This window comes from Thunnus albacares, chromosome 5 (assembly GCF_914725855.1).
Source record: "Thunnus albacares chromosome 5, fThuAlb1.1, whole genome shotgun sequence".
In the NCBI taxonomy this organism is placed as follows: Eukaryota; Metazoa; Chordata; class Actinopteri; order Scombriformes; family Scombridae; genus Thunnus; species Thunnus albacares.
In genome coordinates this window covers 1,722,101-1,738,213 of record NC_058110.1, presented here as the reverse complement: position 1 = coordinate 1,738,213, position 16,113 = coordinate 1,722,101, and the positions used below count along the sequence as shown (strand labels likewise).

The following is a 16,113-nucleotide window of genomic DNA, read 5'->3' as shown; positions in this document are numbered from 1 at the left end:
GACGGTGCGTTCACCCTTCATGACCAGCCTCTTCTGGTTACAATAAGAGCAGCTCTTCAAGTTTGTAAGGCATCTTTATTTAAGCTGGTACCATATATACAATACTTTGCTGATGGGCTGGACAACATCATTAATGGACTACATTCAAATGCCATTCACTCAACATATTTAGTGTGAATATAACCATGACAATGAAATAAATGAAGTCTGAAAATGTTGGAAATATTTCTTGTATTAAAAATTCCAAGTCACAGATTAGATTTTAATCCAGATATCTTATGAAAACATCTCATACATCGATATGAATGAGTACACAAGAACAGGGAGGCTCTGACAGCATCAGCTGCTGTCCAGTGTTACATTTCAATCGGCTGCAGAATGATCTCAGCAGTGCATGGACCCTCATGGAGCTTGTCCAGCCATAGAAATCAGTTTGAAATAAAAAAAAAAACAAACTAAATGTCATCTCCATCCATATTGCATTTAAATGCTAGGTTAGTTTCCATGGTACAAGAATCAGCTAGCCTTTCTGAGGAAAAGCAGGTCTCCAATGGCAACAGAGGGTGGTGTTTTCAGTCTGAAAACTGGAACGCTGTTTCAGTCCCGTTCAGGGGCGACTGCAGCTCAAGGCTTGTGTTCCGGCTTCAGCCTGAGCAGGCAGCGCAGAGTAAACCGGTTTCCTTCAGCCTTCTCGCACTTTGGCAGCAAGTGCAGAGTTCTCCTGTCGAATGGCCTTGTAGTCGTCCAGGATCCGCTCCAGGTTCGCCACAGTTTTGTTTCCGTGTTCTGTCTCAATCTGTGGACAATTTAAGATGAAAAGTTACAATGTCCTAAACTGAACAGGTAAATCTCTGAACGCACTGCTGCATTTTAGAAATGAACACTGTATGCTGCTCAGAAGCATTTCATACTTTCACTAATGACCAGATTAATGAAAACTACATCAGTGTGCCTTTAATTCGACATGCTTTGTATTGAGACCTTTCTTGGACGATGTAAATCATATTTTGTTACATTGCACCTGCCTGACGTCATTTTTCTTCCTTTTTAAGTCCAACTGAAATCATATTTAATCATCTCCTTGCAGTCAAAAATGATGTCAACATGTTTCTTAAATGTATTGTTAAAAGAGCAACGACAAACCAGCATGTAACGGGTCCGAAGTGACGTCTGCAGGTATGTTTACCTGCTGTTTAATGTGCTACAGCTGAGCAGATAATTAGCATCAAGCTACTAACTGACATTAGTATTTTTTACTGCTCGGTTATCTTCCTAAACTAAAATATCTACTGTAGCTCTTTTTAAACTTACAATTCACCATTTCTACTGATTGTTGATGATATTTGTATTATTTGAATGTCATACACACACTGTTTTATACAACTAATAATACATTTGTGAGGTAAAACATGAGCTTGTGTGCATAACTGGGTTAAAATAACCCTATTTTAGTTTCAGTTATCTATAAAACTCCATTAACAAACAGCCTATTTGTACTGGGTAATGTAAACCCAGTGTTGATATTTTGACCTTAACTGGGTCTATTTTTAACCCAGTGATTTTTAATGTGCGTAAACATTTCAGACATATTCCCCTTTAATGGAGCTCAGCTAGCAGTTTCCCTCTGCTTCCAGCCATTGTGCTAAGCTTGGCTAAACCGATCCTGAAACCATCTCTGTGATTTAACTGATATCCATCTTCTCATCTAACGCTGGATGAAACAGTAAACCAGCATTTCCCAAAATGATGGAGAGCTTCTACTACATGTTTGACGTATCTGAATCAATTTAACGGCAACTCCTACCTGTTCCTCGAGATCTCGAATTTCTCTCAAGATTGTGCCAGTGTCCTCAATCGTTTGGATCAGGTGATTGCAGTTCTGTAGAAAAATGTAGGATGTAAGATACAATATAACACATTCAGAACAACAGATATTCAGAAAGACCATGTTTGAACGTACTTCATGAAGGGCGGCCAGGTACTTGTAGGATTTGCGGACGGACTCATCTTTTTTGGCGTCCTAAAATTAAAAAATGAATATATGAAACATGAAAGAATGGTTCGTACATAAACACTATAAACACAGTACATCAGGCTTTCTGGTGTAGTGTAAATAAAGTCATAATGCTAACAAAGTTTAAACCCTTAATACACCTTTCCTCAGGTAAAGGTGTATTATCTTTAGTCTAAAGAAGTCATTTGATATTAGATTAGATTATTATAATGTCTGGTTTTGGCTTCATATTCTTATTTGTATACGAAATGTTTAACAGTTCTGCTCATTTCAGACCCCTAATAGGCCTAATGTAGTCTGGCTCCAGAAGCAAGTCAATCCCCATAGACCCCCATGTTCAAATGTCCAACTTTACAGCAGAAATAAACGTGTTTACCGCCTGGTACAAAGAACGGTTTTAGTCTCTAAAGCTAATTTCTCCTTTCATGACAACTGACAACTTTTATATAACTCATTTATTAAGGCTTAAGTTATGCATGATTAAGGGAGTGGCTACTTTGAGTGACAGGTGGGTGCCGTCACAGACAAGTTGCTACCATAGCAACAACATTGGTTAGGTAACGTAACCATGGCGTCACCCCAAACCAAAACCAAAGCCGAAACTGTTGCTATTTCAGTGTTTTCAGTTCATGAAGTCTTGTTCAGCGTTTGGCTGAACTAAAAGAGCCTCTAAGGAGTCAGATGTTCAGTTTTTACCAGTAAGTACATTTTGCTTTGATGGTTTTAAGCCTGTTTTTCGCCAGCAAAAATTAGCATTAGTAAATGCACTGTGCTAACCAAGCTAGCAGCTAAAGTTAGGTTCAACTCAACCCTCTCATCCAAATATGGTCACTTCTGGCTCCAAAAATCCAAGATGGCGACAGTCAAAATACAAACTCGAGGCTTTAAATCAGTGGGTGACGTAACGGTGACTATGTCTGTTATTTCTTACAGTCTAAGGTTTACATGCACTGTAGTAACCTGGTGACTGTAAATGTTTTAGTGTCAGAGAGCTGCAGCTTTGATTTATAGCACAAATGTGGCTGACTTTTAAAACACTGCATCGTAAACTAATAATAAATATAGATATGTTAACTTCTTTACTCTTTACTTTATGGTCAGTCACATCCGCAAAAAACAAGAGAAGTGGGCAATTTTTTAAAATTTCACTGTGCCAGTGTTTGTTTTTCTTTTACTCGTCTAGTCCTCAAGTACTGACATAGTTTTTTCAGTAAATATGTTTAATTGAGTAATTTTGATGACTAATTTCACTTTTACATGAGTAGTTGATTTTACTGAGTAACAGTAATTTTACTTGAGTTCAGTTTTTAGCTCGTCTACCCTCCCTGTTCATAAACTTTTCCCTTCTTTTACACAGTCATCCTGACACTAAAGGTCATTTGGTTTAACAGCTGAAGGAATAACTGAATTAATTTGCTTTGTTGCGAGTTATGCAAACCTCCTGAAAAGTAATCTAACATACCAAGATGATTCACTGTTGTGATTCTGACTCTTTATCTAGATGTTGTTTGGGTTCTGTAATAGCCAGAAGTTATTCTCTTTGATTCAATCGTTTTACAGCCAAACAATGCAGACAAAATGTGATTATATATATTTATATATTTATCAAAAAAACTCCTTTTAAGACCTTAAAGACCAGCTCATCAGTCACAGCGAAGGTCCTGTCCAGTTTTCCCGTCAGGCTGTTGATCTCTTTCTGTAGCTCCTTAGTGTCCGACAAAATCTGTAAGGAAACCATCACAGAGTTGATGAGGGATGGATGGAGCGTTGTACTCCTTCAACTACAGCTGTACTCCAGTCCAGACTGTCAGTATCAGTTCACAGTCTTCAGTCTTCAAGTCTGCTTGAATTACACATTGTTTACAGTCATCAAAACACACATTATAATGAATGAAGCAGTGGCACACCACAACGTTCTCGGCTTATTGACGGGATCAAACCATACACAATCAACTGGAATGAATCTGTATTATTTATTAATCAGATCATGTCCCGTGTGTCTGGATACACATATGAAATCATCTGAAGATAGATACAGAATCTACTTAGCTCCTAATTCACCAAACCATAAACTCCTGAAGAAATGCCACCAAATTAAAATCTCCATGTTTATTTATTCATTCAAGTGGTCATTCATATTTTCTGAAAATATCTTTTTCCAGCATGACTTTTTCCAAACTTTCACCACATTTTCTTTTTATTTTGGATTTGGACTCATCTGAAGTGGTCTTGACTCCATCACTACCTGGAACATTGTCAGACTCATGACAGACAGATAAACCTTTTAAAAAGGTCAATATGGGTGCAGCAGAACCAAAGATAGTCTTTTTTATTCCACACACTCCTCTACCAGGTGCCTACGTTACAATGCCAACAGCTGGGTCAGGACATGTACAGAATGTGTTACAGCGAATATATTCCCCCACAGACCTCCGTTATAAAAGAAACGTGTGTCAAACTGTAGACACTTCCAACTGCAAATAAGGTCAATTTTGACTCTTTGTATTAAAAAGTCAATCAATCAATGAAAATTTGTGTATTTATAACACGTGTGACATCATCCCAATGTAAAGTGTTTGGGATGAGCAGGAAGTCGCAGGCGGTGGTTCATGCAGCAGGTGAGCAAGATACATTCAAGTGGTTCGGCGCCATCATTGAGTCCGGTATCCAATTCCTATGATACAACCATGGGTCAGAGGTCCGGGTGTGTTATGCTAGTAGCAGCTAATGTAGCTTGGAGCTGCTAGCCTCCAGCAGAGATGAGGAGCAGACTACAGAGGTCTTCCTAACACCACCCCCCCAGACTCGTTTCATTTTCAAACTTGTAGTCTACAGCCCCAACTGACACTGACTCAAGTGACATCACTTGAGGTAATTTATCAGATTTCTCACAGGTCCTTCGGTAGCCATTTTTCACATGTAACACCTGGAAACACATGCTGATGTGAAATATCGGTGGAGTTCCCCTTTAAAGTGGGTGTATAGAAATGAAAGCTTTCAGAATATATAATGAGGCCTGTCACAAGTCCTGCTGAGCCTCCTCCAGAGTTGGATCTACTCAACCTGGCTGTCCTTTTGCTGTACTGTTTTGAAATTTCAGATTAAACAGTTTCAAGCTCTGCTGTTTGATGTAAAAGTTATTTTTGAAATGCGTCTTTTCAACCTACCTTTGTAATTTCCTCCTTCTGTTTCTTAATGTTGCTTACAATCTCTAGAATCCTCTGTGTGTATGCCGACCGAGACGCGTCCTGGGGAAGATTTTCTAACTCTGTTACCTACGTGGGAGAAGAACAGGCACAGTTTCAACCATCAAGTGCACATTTATTTAATGTTTAATTGTACAGGGGCAAGTATATAGCCTGAACTAATGCCTCATACCCCAGCATTTATAGTCTAAGCTATAAATCAGATGTTAGATCTGAGCTTTGCTGCACAGACGTTGGACATTCTGCCACTAGGGGGCACCTTATAGACACCTTAAACTCATAATCAGCTGCATGGATTCGTATGAAATTCAGTTAGCATGATCTTGGGTCATGACTCAGTCAATGCATAAAATTTGGCTGAGCCCACTTTAATCAGTCATGATTAAAGATGCACTTCACTTCAAATCTAAATTTCTGAACATTTCACATCCCAAACTTCAAAAAAAAAAAATCAAAATAAATCATCTGTACGTCCTACAGAACTGAATTTTTTTCGTTTGCCTCACTACAACCTACGATCCATCCAGAAGTCTGTCACTTTATATTTTTCAAAATGTGCAAAATCAGTTAACATCTATGTCTCTGCAAGTCTTCATTCATATGCTACTAAAACTTATACAGACATTCTCTAGATGGTAGATATCAAGTGTTCAAACAGTGACTCCACAGTGATACTCAATATCTTGTTGTAATTTGTACTGTTTGCACGACATTTTCTATTTCATCTCATTTTTAAACAAATTTCACCAAAATATTTGACATCATACCCAAAACCAGCAGAACAGTGTGTGGTTTTTTCAGAATTTTATCACCAACATTTTGACTGTTGCAAACATTTTGAGTTTAAACAGACAAAAACACCCCAGTCTGGCACCAGTGATGTCATTTGTCAGGTTGTAGGAAGGTGTGTGGAAACCAGTCTCTCCAGTGTCTCAGACAGTCTCTGAGGATACAAAGGTTTCGATTCCCCAGGTGGCCAATTCAGATGCATATGGCATGTTCTTGGTAAACTCTTCTAAAGGTCATATTATTAAGTCGAAGCCCGTTCACTGCTGCTTGCTGCTATATTGAGAATAATCGTTAGTTGCGGCTAATCACTACTAATCAGCTTCTAACAGGGACCGATCCCTGGAAGAAAATCAAACTGCCCTAGTTTTCTTAAAGTTGAGTGTGAAACCATGCTGCTATAGACTGGGACAGCTGGGTAGAAACTGTTCTAGCAGTGACATATACGACCGTATCATCTGCATACATCTGAAAACCTGCTCCAAGACATGATTCTGGTATTTTACAGCCAGGTGTCAAGATACAAACTGAACTGTGACAGACTTTAAAACAATCCTTGCATGAGTACCTAAAGATCATGCTGGGAGTTCTTTCCTTGCTCTAACAGAAACATGAATTCACTCTCATACCAGCTGTTTGTATATTTCTTCCTTCTTCTTGGCCTCCTCTGTCGACACACGGATTTTATCATGCAGAGACTTGATTTCAGACAGCTTTCTGGACGACTCCATCTGGCAGAGAAATGAGCATCATGAGAATCAAATGTTTTATTTTAATAAATGTAGTGATGACCTGTTGTAAAGCGCTACTTACATCCTGATTGCTGCAGATTTCTTTGAGTGTGCGGTGCTCGTCGATGAGCGGAGCACGGTGTTTCTCCCACTGAGATGCCAGGTGCAACACCCGCTTGGCGCTGGCCTCCACCAGAGCCTGCAGGGAGGAACACAAAGGTCTACACCGAGTCTGGATTTCATGAAACGAAAGGTCGCACTCATCTCTCCTACCTGAAACTTCACCAGGTTGTTGTCAGCATCTGGTAACAGGTCGATGGTTTTCTTCTTCACCTGCATCCTCTCCTCCTCTTCAGAGTTTCCCAGCTCTCTCTGCTTCAACTCATCCAACACCTACACCAAAAACATTACACATGTGGAAAAAGCATTCACTTGTCTTCATTTTGCTCTTTTTGGACATTTTGACTGCTGTTATGAAACCTCCACATGACTCCAAATACATAATCCACAGTGGTTTCTCTGTTTCACTGAACTCTTTGAACCCTCGGGTGTTTTTCCTCATTTGTAATTACAGCAGAGTCGGCATCTGTCTGCGTGTGTGTTACCTGTGTATTAGTGACACCCATGTGCTTCATTTCTGCTGTCAGCTGGTCTACTTCACTGCAGAGCTGCTGGAACTGCTGCTGCAGTGAAGCCAGCTCCTCCTGCTGACGGAGCTGGACATCACCCTCCGACTGGCGCCCAGTGGGGATGGAGCTGGTTACTGGTGCCGCCTCCTGGAGCGCACACACACACACACACACACACACAGAGAGTTAGAGATGACTGCACTCAGCTCTTACTGCAGACACAGCGATATGTTCCTGGAGCGGTGCTGACCTGTGTGAAGGTGAACTTCTGTGTGTGGGTGAAGTGGGAACCCTTAGTGAGGATGTGGTCGGGGGGGGCGGAGCCTCTGAAGGCCTGCAGTAGCTCAGACAGGTCAGAGGTGGAGCGAGGACCACCGAAGGCACTTTCAGGAGAGGGCAGTGCGGCAGAACGCAGCTGCTCCTCGGCGCGTTTACGCAGTCGGGTCAGTTTCCTGGACCGGTACTCCTGTTCAAAAGAGACAAAAACATTCAACATGGCATGTTTTATACATGTTTACAGCCAGTAAATCATCAACAGGTTGAGGGGAACTGCACACAACACCTGATGTGGACACTGGAACCTCTGATGTATGCAGATCATGTGGTTTTTCCTCTCTTTGCTACCTCACTAGTCTCACATAATACAAACATTATCAAGTAACTGTAGAAAGCTAATACAAGTGACCTGGCAAAATGATCAGAAATACATAAACTCATAAACAACATTGCTTCTGCTTGTTCTGCTGTACGTGGATTCAACGAGCGGAAATACAGACAGCACCACTCTGTCATTGCAACCCACACTGTGGTTGGAGGTGGGATTACACCCGTAGTGATAAGAACTACTACAGAGAATGAACTGACAGAGTACAGAGAGTTCAGCTTTATTCCTGTTCCTCACACGCAGGACCTTGGTATGTATGTTCAAGACACAGTGCAGGATGTCTGAGGCACGTTTTGAACAGGCACCGAAGTTCATCCAATCAACTTCAGCTCAACTCTAAATTGTAGTCTCCAGATGTTCTGCATGAGAGGCGTTTAGGGAGCATCAGTAAATTGTAGCGTCTACCAGCAGTCTGCATGAGAGGCGTTTAGGGAGCATCAGTAAATTGTAGCGTCTACCAGCAGTCTGCATGAGAGGCGTTTAGGGAGCATCAGTAAATTGTAGCGTCTACCAGCAGTCTGCATGAGAGGCGTTTAGGGAGCATCAGTAAATTGTAGCGTCTACCAGCAGTCTGCTCTCTCTAGATATTGAGAAATCGTCCTGTTCTAACAGGCATGTTTTGAACGGACACTGCACTAGTACAGACACAAATACAACTACTGGGCTCTCTACACATCCATAGTGGAACCACTGGGGATTCTGGCCGCCATCACTTTGTTGTGGTTTATCACAATCCATTGGCATGAGTTTCAGTGATGATTTTGACCACAGTCAAATGCAACAGAGTCATGGCAACATATTTCTGAGCATTTCAAAATCAATTAAAGACATTTGCATATGATGCAAGATTTGAACTGCCGGCATATAACGCTACCGTAGACACGCAGAACATATGTATTTCTGTTAAATCAAGCTCTTAAAGCCTAATTTTTAATTTCACTTTTAACATTAATAACAATGTAAATGAATAAAATAAATTTACAGCGTTGCCTGTTATGAAATAACTGACATCTCTTCTTCAACAGGACAGGCCTACTTTATTTCTCTTTACATATCAAAACTAACTAATAAATCTAAACAAGAACAAATTAACACATGAAATTATTTAAGATTGGAATTATTTTTAGATGAAAATAAAAACAGGCCTGAAAATGTTAAATAAATTCACAGCATCGTCCACTTTGAACTAACTTCTCATCTTCAACAAGATGGGCTTATAAGGCTACTGGATTTCTCTTTAAACATAAAATATATAAATATTGAGTAAAAAAAAAAGAGAAGACTTCTCGACTTGAAGAATCTCAGTTGACTGAGGCGTCTCCAGCAGATGATTGGACTCATTGACCTACTTGAACGCTGGCTTTTATTTAAGAATTGACACCGTTTCAGACATGCATGTTTGATGTCTTGCTGTTGCCAGGCAACCGCATAATTGGCTGTAAGTCACTTGAGAAGAAACGTTTCCAGATAGATGTTCAGAGGGTCAAGCACACTGTGTAAAACATGAATGTGATGAGTGTGCTGATTTACCTGAGGTGTGAGGCGAGACACGAGTCCCTGACTGTTCCACTCGCTGTCCCACTCCTGAGCAGCACTCAGCTCAGCCATGTGCTGCTCCAATATGGACGCCACCACAGAGGCATGATGGGAGGGCTGGGCGGTCACAGGGGGAAGAACGTCCCGCTGGTAGTCTGTCACCTCTGAAATCACAGCATAAACACACATTTAATTCCACTTCCTTCAGCATACGGCGGGGTCTAAAAGTCTGTGTACACATTGAAAATCTGGATCTGGAAGAGGGACTTTCTCAGTGTCACATCACGGCTACACTAAAGGTGTCTAAGGGGGCAGCACATGGAGCTCTAAAACACTCTGCAGAAACTGGATCAGTTGTACCTAAAACACGATCAGGCAGACCAAAAGTGATCAGACCATCAGAAGATCAATGAATCAGTCTTTGTTCCCTGAGAGATAGAAAAGCAACTTCATCACAGATACAGAATTTGCTAAATAAAGAACGTGAGACTCTAATCAGCAAAAGTAGTGTCAAAAGAAGGCTGTGTTGTAGTGTCTGAGAGGATGAGGAGCACTTTCTAAATCACTTCTCAGAAGGTGTATTTATTATTAAACCACGTGACATCACTAATTATTCTGATAATTACTTTACAAGGAAGCTGGACAAACTGAGAAATGCCATGAGAGTAACAGATGAGTCAGTCTCAAAAAACATCCTAACAGACTGTATCATGAGAGAAAGGCAGTGCATGTTTGAGTTCAAATCCTTCATCCTTGGTCCTGGATGCAGAGTTACACGTCCACAAGAAGGCAGAGAGTGTTCCCCAACGGCAGCTTACATGATAGCAAAGAGTTACAATGTGGAGTTCCTCAGGGTAGTTTCTTAGGTCCTCTCCTATATTCTACATTTACAAATGATCTCCCATCAGTTTTAGATAAAGCAAGAACGCTTCTGTCTGCGGATGATTCAACTATGTACAGTGCAGCATTAACACATCGAAGGCTAACTGATGTACTGACCACTGAGCTCAGAACAGAGGCTGAGTGGGTAAGAAAGAAGTAATTATTGCTGAATGTTTCTAAAACTAAGTGTACGGTGTTTGGACCTAGATATATATGATTTGATCAATTTTGTTTCGAAACACGAATAAAACCAAAAAACAAACAATAATAATCAATGAATTTAACATAAGCAACAAATTCTCAGTAAACGAACCCAAAACTACTACATGTCCAAAAAGGAGCAGGAGGAAGTTAATACTTATAATATCCTGCCGCTCTCTAATTCATAAACCTACATAATATATTAGGTGTTTATCATACATCCCAATACATTTATCTGATGATCAACAACAACAAAAACAACAATAGCAGCGTCCACCATGAGTGTCACAATCATGACAGAAGCAAAGACATCCAGTCTTCTTCTGATACTCTTCAGGAACATCCTGAATGACAAGAAATCGCAGTATTTTTCTGACCAAGTATTGTACAGGAGAAGCAAATAAAACTATCTGACCAGACAGACCAGTTATCTCTTACCGCCTCCACCAAGGACAAATCTCCAGAGCCGCTTTCAGGAAAACAATAAAACAGCACTTAACACATTAACTGTATGAACCAACAGTGGATGAGTCATCTTGCCTGCTGATCTCTTTGTTTGTAGTGTCTAATGATTTGATGATGGATCAAATCATTAGGATCTGTAAGTGTGTTGTCTGAATGTACAGAATATAATCTATATAACTGTATCTTAAAACATGATTTCTGTGTTGGACCCTTAGAGGACTAGCCGATGTCATGACGTTAGCTAATGAGGATCCTAATAAACTAAACTAAGATTCACAAGGGGCTCTTTGGAACATAGTAATCATGCAGAGATAACATGGGTCATGCAGTCCAGGACAGCTTGAGGCCATGCTCTCATTATAGCAGAAGGGGGACATACCAAATATAAGATATTGTGAAATTCATGGACATGTTTCAAAGATTCAACTTTCCACCCAAATTGTTAAGCTGATATTATCATTTCTAATGAAAAATGAGTATTATATTTGAAACAAATGCAAAACAGGAGTATCTTGACTAGTGGTCTGAGACCTTTGGACCCCACTGTATGTCTTCACACACACACCTGAACAGAGTAACACACTGTATGAGAACCATGTTATCTGTCAGCGCTTTGCTCTTGTCTGGCAAACTTCCCTCAAATACAGGAAACTTGTTGCTTCTTCTCAGCTCACATGTACCCGCCGTACGAGAGAGTTCTGCATTCAAACTTAGAAACATTAAACTCTTTTATTATTTTCCACTAACTGAAACTAAAATAACTAATGTGGCTGGAAACAACAATCATTCTCATTATCAATTAACCAGATGATTATTTTCTCTATTTTGACAGTATAATTTATTAGAACTTAAGTTGACATCTTCAAATGTCTTGTTTGTCCAACCAACAGCCTTAAACCCAAAGATATTCAGTTAGTCTTCACGTCTGACAATCTTTACATTTGAGAGGCTGCAACCAGGAAATTTTAGTCACTTTTTGCCTTAAAAAACTACTAAAACGATTATTTGATTATCAAAATAGTTGAAGATTAATTTTCTGTCAATCAAATAATCAGTTAATCTACTAACTGTTGCAGCTCTGACTACATTAGTGCTTACAGGAGACACGTCAGCAGATCAACATTAGTCATAGAGCATGTTTGTGCAGTTGGAGGCCCACCTTTCAGCTGCTTCTTCTCTGGACCTTTAGTGCAGTGTGGTAAACTGAGGGGCTGGACGTGGAAGCTGTGCAATGATCCTGGACTCTAAACAGGGACAAAGAAATGACCTCGTCACAAATCAAGCTTCATCAAAGATTTACATGTAACTTGGTCCGATCGTTTTTAGTTGTTCTTTGACGATCGGAGCAGGTGTCAGTCGATGAGGGAGTCACATATCACAACAAACCAGTTCACATCGTGCATCCATAAGGTCACAATTATTCATGCTGCTCATCTGCTGATATAGTTCAATTCAATATGTATTTCTAATATATCTTTATGTGAATTTTCTTACATAATACAGTTAAATATCTATGTAGCCTACAGCCAGCCTGCTCTGAGATGAAAATACACTATGTATGACGACTGAATTGCTTTAAATTAAGAAAAAAACCTTTATCATATCTTTCCTTTGCTTGGTTACATACTGTATATTTGTACAGTATCCTATAGAGTTCCACAAGTATTTGTGCTGATGTAAATTTCCATTTAAAGCCGTCTTTAAATGATCTGGATAATTCAGTGATATAACAGATTTGGGTTATTAAGGCCATGAGTTTTTTGGCACATCACTGTAAATACTACGATACCCATGAGCCTCAGCTGCAGTTACTATGAACTTCTTTTCAAAGAATCAAATGTTTTATAAGTTTGTTCATCTTTACTGATGACTCTGTGCAGAAATTGCTGAAAAGCTGAAAAACACCCCTGACACTGATGCAAATCAACGTTTGTCTTCTTCCCAACTCAAAGTGTCCTGCTGGCAGTCGCTCGCTGCCAAACACTGACTACAACTGCTGGCTGTGTTTAGATTGTCTGCATACAACATACATTTACGTCCTGCTGATTGGCTTGATACAACCCCATTAATCAGAGCTTTTTTTTAAGACACCAAAGTGCAACTTTAAAAGAGTTTACTTGTGTTTCACCGTGCAGTGGCAGTCTACAGTTGGGAGGCAGCCAGGGCACAGCCAGCTGGGCTTTAATTGCAGTGGCGATGGCTCTCTGGAGGACCACCGATTTACCTACAGGAAGAGAGAACAGCTTTGGATGACTTGTCAAAATGATGTACGTGTTGACAGAACGCCTTGTCATGCAAACATTATCTGTAGAAAGTGACGAGCTGAAAAATATCATTTCCTCATGAGAGTCTGTTGCTGTTTCTTCATCTGCGCCTGTTGTGTAATGATTTATTATCTACTAACTAATAATAAATAAATAAATAATTACACAGGTACTATTATGCTTGACAGACCATAATAGGCATGAGAGCACCCTGCAAACTGTTAAAAAAAAAAAAAAAAAGTACAATGTTTTAGCTGGAAGCACTGAACGGTCTTCTGCTCTGATGTCATTTGGTTATTTTGTAATCCGCTGTAGAAACACTGCTCCAGCTGCTGTGTGTGCAGTCAGTTTTTACCTTAGATGGTTTGCACTGAGGATTACATGAGGATCCCAAAACTATTACTATCAAAAATATCATTATTGCAAATTATACTTGGCAATACTGTGATTATGTGTTTAGGTCCTATTGCCAACCCTCACATATGGTATGATTAATGACTTTCACTAAAGAAATGATGATTATATGATACAAACCAGGGTTAAAATAACTTCTGTTATGGCACAAATAACAAATACAGTGTTACAATACATGAACAAAATATCAGACAGACAGACTGTTCTCTGTACCTGTCGGCTGGTCGGAGGCCTCGGCACTCTCTCTGGGCAGCTTCTCCACCAGGAACATGAGCAGGGAGCGGATCTCTGGCTCATTGCTGTACAGAAAGGTCTGGTAGCCTATCTCTCCTTTATAACCAATGTCCTGTAAAACAACAGTTTGACATATTAAGAATACTGCTGCAGAATAACAGGCAGTGCTTGAACTGATCCAGTGCTCCTATTGGGACATCTGAGTTTTGCACTTTGCACAAATCTCTGACTAACATCCTGATCAATTCCATCTGACGAGAAAGACCATTACTTGTGGTTGAAAGCTCAGTTGTGGACCATAAGTGGACAATTTCACAAAGAGTTTGTATTGTTTCAGTCCTAGCTGTGATGTATTTTGTTATTCAGAGTACTGGCACCTTTTGGGTTCCAGTTCAAACACCGACCTCAGGGGTACATGACTTTAATCTCAGCACATGATGATGCAGTTTGAGTCTCAGGTGTCTTACCTGGCAGGCCTGTGCCAGGCTCATGCCCACTCTGAAGCGGGCGGACATGCCGGGAGGGAGGGAGGTTGGCAGCGCGCTGCCCAGGCCTGGATCGATCACCCGGATACATCTGACCACCGCCTCCACTATCAGCTCACTGCTGAACGCTTTGACGCTGTCAACCTCGTCACTCACCTCTCTGGGAGACACACACATACACACATTAACAGCACAGAAACACAGCTTGTTACACTCACAAACCACATGCCTCTGGTCATATGACCGCTGTCATAATGACGCTGTTAACTAGTTAAGTTGAATGAATGTTGCTAACCATTGACCTAAAAGTTAGCCACTGCCAGCTAACGTGTCATCTCAACAAGTTACTGTTGACTTGACGTTGTACACTGGAAATACACACAGACACACAAAAACACTGCTAATACTTACGTGCCGACTTGTTTGAGGGTGTGAATCAAAATTTTGTCAACTTCCTCCATCGCTGAAGTTTCTCTGAAGATATATTAGCTAACAGTATTATAGCGGAACATCTGATGCTAGCGGCTGATTAGTCACGTCAAGTTAGCTCACATTAGTGTGTGTTACCCCATTGATGTATTATGGGGTAACACACGGCTGATGGCAGGCGAGAGGAACAGCTTCCATCTTCTGTTAGCTGGGAACTAGCTACTAGTCCACTAGCAGGCTGCCACTCCTCACTGCCTGACAAAACCCATCCTGCTCACTGCTGCAGCTGAAGCGTCTTGCTGCAAATAAGCTGTATTTCTTGTCAATGAGTCCGTTACATTAGCTACAAACTGAAGTTAACCGGGCTGTCCACAACAAACGAAAATTTGTGACTAGTTAATGAGAGGATCGAGCAGCGGTGTTTCTGGGAGGTGGAGTCCTCTCCACTAGGTGTTGCAGAGAGCCAATGGAAATCTGGCAACTTGGAACTACATCTCCCAACATGCACAAAAAGCGACAGTCTCATGACCGGAAATGTGCTGGGTGGTTTCGGGTGGTTCAGAGGGTCCAACCGGGTCCAACCCATGGATGTATAAAGAGAACTGGATACAGCGTCGGAGGCGGGCCCCGTTCATTGCTATGAAAGGAGGACTGCGAGCTTTTCATTACGCTAACTTCTGCTAACTCGCGTCCTCCCGTGACCCGGAAACCGATATCCCTCCGCCATTATGGAGGATCCTCCAATCCCTTAAATGCACCTGAAGGAGACCAGGATCACTGTGTTTATTGATTGGTCAGCTGATCTGACAGTCAGCTGCTGTTACAGCAGATCAGTGAAACTACCTGTGGCTCATGAATGAAAGCATCAACTGCAGCTTTCCACATCCATTCACAAAATAAAAATGACTGAATCACGAATCATAAAAACACTCTTTTAACTTTATTATTGTTCTTCATGAGTCAAAGGTTTCTTTTCTTCTCTTCCGCTTCAGGAATATATGACGTCACACAGTTGCGTGTCTATAGTATCACATTGAGCCTGAAAAGGACGTCAGATTGTCACAAAGTAAATATTTTATTTAAACATACAGACAGGTGACAAATTAAAGGAAAAACTGGTCCAGGTCTGAATGCTTGGCCCCTACAGTGAGGGGATCCGGTGGCAATATTCAG

The 16,113-nt window shown here is 40.7% G+C and overlaps 1 protein-coding gene across 1 annotated transcript; it reads right to left on the bottom strand.

The window, feature by feature from the left end:
• Nucleotides 1–55: 55 nt before the first annotated feature.
• On the bottom strand, nt 56–15,495 carry ccdc22 (coiled-coil domain containing 22). The gene is made up of 16 exons (XM_044350359.1): nt 14,923–15,495; nt 14,494–14,671; nt 14,006–14,138; nt 13,232–13,338; nt 12,274–12,358; nt 9,561–9,730; nt 7,617–7,832; nt 7,343–7,513; nt 7,011–7,130; nt 6,820–6,936; nt 6,636–6,737; nt 5,182–5,289; nt 3,642–3,737; nt 1,961–2,020; nt 1,805–1,879; nt 56–796 (listed from the first exon to the last, which is right to left on the bottom strand). The coding sequence occupies exons 1-16, from the start codon at nt 14,970–14,972 to the stop codon at nt 683–685; spliced, it is 1,902 nt and encodes a 633-aa protein (XP_044206294.1). The 5' UTR covers nt 14,973–15,495; the 3' UTR covers nt 56–682.
• Between the last annotated feature and the right edge of the window lie 618 nt (nt 15,496–16,113).